Source organism: Rissa tridactyla, chromosome 1 (assembly GCF_028500815.1).
Source record: "Rissa tridactyla isolate bRisTri1 chromosome 1, bRisTri1.patW.cur.20221130, whole genome shotgun sequence".
Taxonomy (NCBI): domain Eukaryota; kingdom Metazoa; phylum Chordata; class Aves; order Charadriiformes; family Laridae; genus Rissa; species Rissa tridactyla.
The window spans coordinates 147692559-147702498 of NC_071466.1; the positions used below are offsets into that span (position 1 = coordinate 147692559).

Consider the following 9940-nt stretch of genomic DNA (forward strand, 5'->3'; position numbering starts at 1 on the left):
GGAGGGTGTTTTTGCCTTTTTTCCGAATTCCCTTCTATACTTCCGTTTTTAAGAAAACACCTATTCAGTACTCCTCAGCCAGATCTATTTTTATGTATCTTTCCAGTCCCTTCTTAGATAACGAAGACCAGAGATTCGGGCTACCTGCGGACCCCCACCATTCCTTTTTGGCTGACCAAAACTCAATAGAGCACTCCATAGCAGGACTTCGCTAATCTAATTTCACTATAACACTTCACACACACAGACTTTTTCGGTGACCAGCACTGCCAGCTGACACAAAGCCTATTTCCTGACAGGTTCCAAAATTAAAAACGTAATTTCTCCAACCAAATTTTTATATCCCATATCTTTCCTGCGCTGTGTATTTCACCCTTCGTTCAACAACCCCTAAGGTGGCATCAGGAAACTCATCCAGCTGCCTCCTACGTCCAACAGGAATGAAAGACCATCCGTCCCCTCAGCACATTCGGCTGTTGCGCTCTTCCTAGGGGGGCTTCCCATTTTATTTATAAGTAGTTATACGTGTGAATAGAGTCACGAGGTGCTGTAGCACACGAAGCGACGGCGATTTAGCCTGTTCTTCTGAATTCTTGACGGGCGTGGAGGCAGCTTCCTCTTTGTACCCGGACCTCCAAGTCTTTTCGAAGACCAAAACAAGGGGTAAGATCGGGGGAAACGTTAAAAATAAATAAAATAAAGGCTCGGTTAAGTACCACGGACAGATTTTGTGTGTTTCTAGCTGGTGCGGGAGGCGGGTGGCGGCGCAGAACAGGGGCTCTCGTGCCCTCTAGGGGGCCGGACCCGCCAGCGCCGGCACCGGCCGCCCCCCGCCGCAGCCGCCCCCCCCCGGGGCCGCCCTCGCCCCCCGCCGGGCAGGGGCGAGGGGCAAGCTGTGCGGGAGTCCTATAACCATTAATAATAGTAACAACAGGCTTGTAACACTTACTTACACCCATACAAGAGGGAGAAGGGCGGGGGGAAAAAGCTCAAAGTCTTAATTTAAAAAAAAAAAAAAACCAAAAAAACCAAAAAAACTTGGTAGAGTATAGCATTTCTTCTTCTTACAATCTTATTTTACCCTTCCGAACCTCCAAAGACAGTTCGGAAGGGAAAACACTGATATTCCCCACAAGTTAAAACTTGGGCATCACATTTATTTATTTTATTATTTTATTTCCTCTATTTCTCAAGTCATTACCTCAATGCAGAGAACTCCTGATGCTACCACTGTCCTTGCAGCAGGGCTCAGAACAAGCCAAGCTGGGGAAAAAAAAAAAAAAACACAACCAAACAAAAAAAACCAAAAAACCTGAAAAACTACATAGTCCAAACAAGAGGTGTTTATTTCTGAGTGACACTCTGATGAAGACAGAAGAGACTTTGAGGAAAGGGTTTGGTAATTCATCAAGAAACTTTTTCCAATGCCAAGCAGAGAAGAAAAAATACGCACGAAAGAAAAACCCGACTTCCACTTTGTTATCTGAACCTTAACATTTATTTCCTTATCTGTCAAGCTGTATCCTACAAGCTGTACATCTCCCATTAGATTACCTAAGTAAATCACAGCACCTGGCTCAAAGCTTTAATTGCAGCAGTGTTCTTTTCACTCTCAAACCATGCAGGATGCAGTTTGCTCACTCCCATTTCAAGCCCTGCAGCTTGCAGGCACCAGAACCCAGCAACCTTTCAATTTCCAGGCTGGGATTATTTATTTTCTTTGTATTACTTTCTCAAGGAAAAAGCCCAAACAATATTACTTCAATTTGCAAAACACAGTTAGCACGCTAACAGCAGATCAGGACAAATTCATACAAATGTCGCAGTTAACATCCAAAACATCATGTGTCACTGTTTTTCCCCTCCAACCCCCAACAAGCTTCTCAAAACACATTGCATACACAGGGTCACTGTTCTGGCTGTTTATTTAATTAACATGACAACCCGGCATACACAGGATTTCTTTCAGCTCCCCAGCTTTGCATTTTCACACTTCAGGCAGAAAGAGCAGAAAGTCACTACTGTATTTTACTTTTTTTGCCAATATACCATAATATACATTTCTCAATTTAACCAATTGACAAAAATAGATTCTAAACCAATCAGGAGAGTTTCAGCAGCACTTTTTACATTTTTGTGAGGTTGAAGGAAAAAAAAAAAATTCTAAGTAGAGCGGCTTTGCGTAAATGAAGCCATGCAAAAGAAAATAAAGTATTACGTCTGGAATCCCTGGGTGATTTTTCCTGGAGCCTTGCTTAAATATTTTACACGGTTGTGTTCCAGCAAGTCACCAGATAACATAACTCCTCAGTATTCCTCGGTTTCTAGTGACCTAAATTGTAATACCAGCAAATCTTATCAGAGTAATTACAGCTCAATAATGCTTATTAGCAGAAGGAGGTATACAGTATATAACACCGCAGGCCTAATAGGAGACCATAACTTTGAGAAAGTTCAATATCTACATTCAGTCTGCCTTCTCCTCTCCAAAATTTTAAATCTCTGTATGTTGCACTCTGGTCTCTCCTATTTTCAGGTCAGTGGGCAGGACACCTAATATTAAAAATTAGTTATAAGTTAAGGGTACATCTGTCCTTTTTTTAGGACAGAATGATAGAGAGCCAGGAAACGGGGGGAAGCAACGTATTCCTGGCACTTACAAAGCTCTCACTGTCAAACAATGAGAAGAACAAATAAAGACTTAATTTTTCCCTTGAAAAAAAAACAACAAATACATTTCTTTTTCTCCTCCGTTTCTTAGATCTTATCGCTGAGGAGATATCTTTGACTATGTGAACTGTTACAGTATTGTCTTCTCAACTGCGCAGACAGGCAGCGATAACGACAGTCCCGGCTCACAACTTTCCCAGGCTACGAGACTGGGAACAGGCAGAGTCACCGTGCAGAACCTCATGAAAAACAGTCAAATCAAGCAAAAAACCCTCCGCTGACGCTGGAGGAAGACAGGAGTCTGGCACCAAAGTTACTTATCTAAGGAAATTACTTTTTAGAAGGAGAAAAAGGAGGCAGGGAAAGATGTGGCAGCACAAAACAGCTACCAAGTCTCAAACCGATTAAAAATAAGTGACAGACCCTCAGGTGTTCCTCAGTGAGGCAAACAGCTTTCTACTCCAACTGCCCAAAAGAAAGAAAAGAGCAAAGAGAAAGAAGGAAGGAATATGGGTAGAAACCCTCTCTGTCCCAGGAGCCAGAGGACACAGATGGGAGTTTGGATGTGGAGCTGCTGGTCTCGCAGCTGGAGACATCAGTGCTGCAGGAGAAACTCCTCCGTCCCGGTGCTACCCACCACCAAGGGTGAGGATCGGGGCTTTCCAGCAGGGCAAGACTCAGCACCTCACTAGTGCCTTCTCCTATGGGTTTGTGTCACTCACTGGTTTGAGAACTAGAAAGTACTTCAAACCCTGACATGCGCTGTACCTGGGAGTCTTCTGACTAAGGAGAAAAAAAAAAAACCTCTAAAAAGGCTAAGCAAATGGAACTACTTGCTGCAGCTGCTCTAGCTCATTTACCACACACTTGTAATAAATCCAAGTTAGCTGAAAGCTTCCCATTCCACCCAAACAAAACAAACAACAAGCAAGGCTTAAAAGCAAAATCAGGAGTCTTCAGCACGGTTTAAAATAGTCCAGCTACTATCTCCTGTGGAGTATTTTACCCACCAGGGTGAAATCATCCCTTTGGACTGCTGTATGTCAAGATTAACACACATAGATCAGAGGCACAAGCTCCAGAACATATGGGCCATATAATATTTTAATGGGAAACACCACGACACAGAACACATTTCCCCCCCAACCCTAACCTCCTCTCCATGCTTTTAGGAAAAATGAAAATGTTTGCAAAAACGTGAAGAAGAAACTCCAAAAGCCATCACCCTGGAGGTACTTGTGCATTTACCAGAAAAGAAAATGCATTTGTTCGTTCATTCACTGTCTTATCCATCCATTCACAATTTCTCTCTGCAGACTCTTTCAAATCTGGGTGAGCGAGCTCTGGAGGAGCTGAGCATCCTCAGCTGGCATTGATGAAATCACAGGCAGACAACGCTCAGCTGGGAGCAGGATCAGGCTATTACGAAGCCCACATTTCTCAATGAGATCCTCACACATGCCAGACTGGAAGCTTTTAATCCAAAGAATTTGCTGAAGTTGAGAAAGAGAGAAAACATATAGAAAAAAATCAACCACAAGAAAAAAAAAGAATTAAGTGAAAAACTAGTAAAGAGCACTTTTAGCAACAAAATAAGGTTATATCACAGTGTGGTTTGATTTTAGATGGTGGCTTTTTTTTTTTTTAATGAAACGGTTTTTCTTTTTAAATTCTTTTTGGAACTGATAAGCGACTAAGATGAGATGTTTCTACAGAAGGAATAATTCATGCCATACGCATTTCCAGCTACTCCTACTAGCGGCTTAAACAGAAGTATACTTTCAATTTTAAATATGTTAATACCTCTATCCATGATGTAAGTTTGCAATTCCTGGTACTGTCCTTTATACCACACAGAGATTCAATTCTGTATTCTATTGAGGAAAAAATTAGATTCTAATTGAGATGAGTGTGATGCAAAAAATAAAATCAGAAAATCCAACTTTCGTAGAATCTCATATTAATACAAACAGTCAGATAGAGAGGGAATTACGCTCTGGAAAAATAGAAGCTCAATTAAATGCTCAGCAATAGGAAAGATTACACAAGAGGCAATGGGAAACATCTCTCAAACTTCACCTAATGTTACTCACCAAAGGAAAGCACGTATTTCAAAGCAATAAAGTAGATCCATTTCCTGATGAAAATTATTGGCAGCTCACAGATGTCTTAACAAGCTATCTTTCGGACCAGAAACATTCAGGGCATGTTTTTTAAAAACAGGGGGTGAGGGAAGGCCTGGTTTTGTTTATAAAGCCCTCATCTCTATTTTTAACATGTTATATTTAAAAACTGTCCAAAAGAGAAACATTTACCTATGGTTTCTTTAAGTCTACGGGGAGCTGATTTTTGCTATAAACACAAACTTTGTTTGCTGTAAAAGAGTCCCCCTTCTCCTAGCATTTCTTCAAGGTCCTTACAGAGCTTTGTTTCAGCTTTTCCATTTTTCTATCTTGCTAACATTTATTTAAGAGGAAAGCTTTTAGGGAGGGAAGTTCATATACACACAGACACATTGTGCTGCTAAAGAAAAAAAAAAAAAAAAAAAAAAAAAGAGACAGACAAAAAGTCTCCCCAAACTTGAAAGTAGTCATCCATTCCTAATCACGCAGTGACGCAAGCAATACCAGATCTTGCTATTGATTAATAGTGAGTGAGAACAAAAGAAAGAGAAATTTGCCAAAATCCTGCAGCGGGTAAACTGAACAGCCGCCAGCTAACTCCAGTCCAGCTCCGCAGCTCGGAAGCAGGAATTGCTTGGGGCAAAAATGACCACTGTCCCCAGGTAACACACCATTGGGGAGGAAAAGAAATCTACCTCGTTATCCATCACCAGTTCAACATTCGGGTACATAGAGATTATTTTGAATTCTCTCCACAAGAAAAGAGAAGGATGTGATCACAAACTAGTCAGCCCTGTCTCCGAATGATTACATTTATAGATGTTAACTGAAAAGCTGCTTTCATCTGAAGTGTGAGAGTGAATGGAATTATGTTCAAAAGCTTAAAAATTATTATTGTAAGAAAGCACCAGAAGCCACTAGCGTCATCAAGTAAGTATAGACAGTTTTAGTTTCTTGCCTTAGATATTGTATTTACAAATTACTCTTATACCCTTCTGTCTCTCAGTTCCTATTAAAGTCAGAACAGAGTCAGCTTTCTACTTTTTCACACTATATTTGCCTGGACACTGTGGTAAATATTTATTTTATCGAAACAAAAATGTTAAATAAATAAGTAAGTATATTTGTTGTAAAATAAGCCTCAAGTATATAAGGTTGTCAGGCCCTCTTGTAGAAAATGTCATAACCAACCACAAAGGGATGTAATCAAACCATTTCCAGAAACAAACTAGCCACCCACACCATATGGTTAGATGCCATCGCTTGGAAAATACTTAGCTGCTTATCCAGCAAGCGACCTGAAAGAAAACCCTTGGTGTATGGCAATACGCTTCAGCTGACCAAAGTGCACAGAGTCATTTTCAAATACTAATTGAAAAATAAAGCTTAGCACTATTTGACACTTTCCCCCCCCCCCCGACCCCAGGTTTCCCTTTCCACCGCTCAGCGAGGGTTGCGCTGACTTTCAATACACTCAGTTAACACTCCGCTCATCGAACGACTCCTTTATGGGGCAATCTTAAATCCCCAAAATTGAGAAAACACTTCGAGCGCAGGACTAAGCCGACCTTGCGTCCGACAGGACTAGAGAGCTGTGCAGTAAAGATAATGGTGTTTGCTCGTTTCTTTTTCCATTTTTTTTTTTTTTTTGAGGTGTGCGTTTAAAAGAACGCGTCGCTGGTAACAGAGGAAGTTCTGGCTCATCCATTCAAATCACGACCTCTCAAAGGAAACAAAGTTGCGGTAAATCGCGGGTGCGTCGCACCGGTTCCCCCCGCCGCGGCCGAGCGGGAGCTACCGATCGCACACACGCTCGGGAACAGCCCTGGGGAGGCAAAGTGCAAAGATGAGCACGGCGCCGTGCGGGCCAGCCCCAGAGGACACCCCACCGCCCCGAGAAGGGACTTCTCCCACCGAGGAGAAGCTGCCTGGCTCGCACGCACGCACGCACCTTTAAAGCTCAGAGCAAGTTTAATAGGGCTAAGCTACCCTTCTGGGAAACCAGGGCTTTGAAAAAGCAGGGCTCCGAAGTGATGCTGGGAAGCCTGAGGGCAGGTTCCCACCGGCTCCGAGAGCCAGGCGGGTACCACCCGCCCCAACTTTCTGTCAGGCTTAGGAAAAGCAAGCGCCGCTGACGGCTGTAAAAGACGAGAGAAACCCCGAGCTCGCCCCACGTCGCCCGCAGCCGGGGTAAACCAGGCTGGGTCCGGAGAGCCCCCGCTTCCCCCCGGCCCCAGCCCCGTCCCGGGGCGGCCGCCCGGGGCTCTCCGCGCCGCGGGGCGGCCGGGGCAAGCCGGCAGGGGAGCGGGCGGGAGGGCGCAGCTCCCCGCGCCGCCGCCGGGACCCCCACCCGCCGCCAGCAAAGTTTGTGGCTCGTTCCCCCCCCCCGCCTCCAGCCCCTGCCTTACCTGCTCCCGGGGGATGCAGGGCAGCGAGGTCCGCCGGTGGGTCTTGCTGCTGCCGCCGCCGCCGCCCGACATCTCGGGGGAGATCATGGAGCTGGACCGCCGCCGCCTCCTGAGCACCGGGGCTTCGTCCGCGGCCGGGGGGGCGGCGGGAGGCTCCGCCAGCGGGGCGGCCCGCCGCGGGGGCCAGAGCCGGTCGGTGTAGCCGGCTAGGAGGATGCCCAGCAGCCCCAGCAGGTAGGCCAGGTAGGGCCGCCAGGACGCCGGGACCCTCTCCAAGGCGACGAGGGACGTGGTCCTGGCCGCGCTAGTCACGGCGAGCATGAGGACGCCCTGCCTCAGCTTCAGCACCAGCCATGTCACGGCGGCCAGGCAGCTCAGCACCACCCCCGTGGCGGCGAGGGAGAGCAAGTGATCCTCCTCCTCCTCCCCCGCCGCCAGCGCCGTCTGCGCCACCGCTTCCCCCCCGCAGCAGGCGGCCAGCAGCAGCGCCGCCGTCCGCGGCCGCACGCCGCCGCGCAGCAGGTAGCGGCCCGCCCCGAAGAAGGCGCCGGCCAGGCCCAGGGGCACGGCGCCGGGGGGCAGCCAGCCCCAGCCCCGCGGCCCCGCGCCGCCCTCCGCCGCCAGCTCCCGGCCGCGCTCCCCCCGCACCAGCCTCACCACCAGGGCCAGCAGCACGGAGAGGGAGCCGGCGCACAGCGCCGAGGAAAGTTTCCGGCGGCGCCAGGTCTCCCGCGGCGGCGGCAGAAGGAGCAGCGCGGACCGGGAGGCCGGCTCTCCCCACTTCTCCCTCCCCCGGCCGCCGCCGCCGCCCCGCGGGGTGCCGGGCTGCCGCCCCGCCGGAGGGCAGCGCCCGCTACCGCCCGGGCTCCGCGGCTCACCGCCGGCCATGGCCCCGACGGGCTTCTCTGCGGGCCCCCGCCCCGGGGCTTATTCCCAGGCGGGCAGGGGCCGACAGCGACCCGGTCAGCGGCGGGGGGCCGGGGGGTGGCGGGCCGGGGGCGCTCCCCGCCGCAGCGCCGGCATTTCCTGCAGAGCGCGGAGCTCGCCCCCCGCTCGCCTCCTCCCCGGGAGCCCAGCGCCGCGCATGAAGGTCTGGGGGAGCGCCTCGCCTCCTCCGCGACCACCTCGGGCTGGGAGGGGGGGGTATAGTAAATTAAAAATCTCTTAAAAAGTGCAAGAGAGGGAGAGACGTGGAGAAATCCTAAACAGTGTAAGATAAAGGGAGGGGGGGGAGTGGGGGAGAGGCAGATGTACCACCTCAGAAGTGCTGCTTAATTTCTAGGCCATCGTTTCCCTCGCAGGAGCTCCCGGCGGAGACGGGGAGGGAAGGGGGGGGGGGGGTGGGGTGGGAGGCGGTGCTGCCCGCCGGAGGGTCCGCGGTTGTCCCGGCCCTCAGGGTCCCGGCCGTGCCCTGCGGTCGCGGGGAAAGCGCCTCCCGGTCGTTGCGAGAAGCGGGGAAGGAGAAATGACCCCCCAAAAAAGTCCAGGAAAAAAAAAAGAAAAAAAAAAATAAAAGGCCAGCGGAGCCGGGGGCAGAAGTTGCGAAGTCTTGCCGGGAGGGCGAGAGAGAGATCCAGGGGAGGCACTGGAAGGGAGGCTGCTTGGGAAGAGGGGAAGAGAGAAAAGGAAAGCGTTTCCCTCCTGAACGCTGCTGGGATACTCCTTGAGTTTTGCACGGGATAAATAAATAAATAATCAAGTGATGTGAGCTTCCCCCGGCCGGGAGAGGAGGCTGCCGAAAGCCCAGAACCCGAACCCGAACAGAGCACCACACCAAAGCGGGGGGAGAGAGGAGGGGGTTGGAGGCGATAACGAAGTAGGAGGCTGGTGGGGGGGTGGAAAGTTGCCACTTTCCAAACACCCGGACCGGCTCCTGTGGCAGGGCTTCCCCGGCGCGGAGCCGCGCAGTCTCCGCTCCCCGGTGGGGGGTGGGGAAGGGGCGGCCTTGGCTCCGCCTGGGGCCGGGTCGCGCCCCGAGTCCCCCCTCTCCCCCCGCCCCGCCCCGCAGCAGCCGGCGGTGCCACCCGGGCGGCGGAGCTTCCCTGCCACCGGGCGCTGGCGGCCGAGGCATAAATCCGCCTGTCAGGGTGGGGTGGGGGCAATTACGAGGTCGTAAAAAAGTCAGAAAGATGGATGTTTATGAACGATTATTACTATTTCTGTTGTTGTTTTAATGGGAAGCCCGAACTGGAATCCCAAAGCCAGCGGGCTGCATCCCTCCAAAGCGTTATGAACCTCTAGGCTGTGACTCCATCCAAACCCCGCTGCTTCCTTCCTCCAAACCCTCCTCACCTTCACATCAGAGGACTCCTCTGCCGGGGATCTGCAGCCCCGGGTTGACAAAAACTGCTATTTGCAGGAGTGGAATCAGGTGCAGACTAAAAGCAAGATCAGGGCCTTATTCTTAAAGCCCCAGGTGCCACCAAAGGGCATGGGGTAATGTATTTAGCACGTAATAATACAAACCACAGAAAAATAAAATCGCCAGCTGCGAAGTTACAGAGCATTTAGAGTCAGGAAACGGACAGATTAGCAAACAGAATTTCCCAGCCCTCTTCCTCCTCACACATCCACAAATCACTAATTTGAGACAGATTTATAGCCTTTAAGAATTTATTGGTGTATCTATCTGGATATCATGCCTATCATCCAGGATCTGAGTATCTGAAATGGTAGCATTAGCGAAGCATGTTTTGGATTTTTACTAGAAATGGGTCGTAAAAACCGAGTATGTTTTTA

At 49.7% G+C, this 9940-nt stretch overlaps 1 protein-coding gene across 1 annotated transcript; it reads right to left on the reverse strand.

Moving 5' to 3' along the window:
* Positions 1-880: 880 nt before the first annotated feature.
* On the reverse strand, positions 881-7646 carry LOC128904352 (cGMP-inhibited 3',5'-cyclic phosphodiesterase 3A-like). Its single transcript, XM_054188528.1, has 2 exons — positions 7202-7646; positions 881-4163 (listed from the first exon to the last, which is right to left on the reverse strand). The coding sequence occupies exons 1-2, from the start codon at positions 7520-7522 to the stop codon at positions 3993-3995; spliced, it is 492 nt and encodes a 163-aa protein (XP_054044503.1). The 5' UTR covers positions 7523-7646; the 3' UTR covers positions 881-3992.
* Between the last annotated feature and the right edge of the window lie 2294 nt (positions 7647-9940).

Excerpts from the sequence above, each read along its gene's own strand:
- LOC128904352 (XM_054188528.1), bottom strand. The coding sequence starts at position 7,522 with ATGCTCGCCGTGACTAGCGCGGCCAGGACCACGTCCCTCGTCGCCTTG. Across the intron at positions 4,164-7,201 it reads CCTGCATCCCCCGGGAGCAG|CAAATTCTTTGGATTAAAAG; the intron begins GTAAGGCAGGGG and ends TCTCAACTTCAG.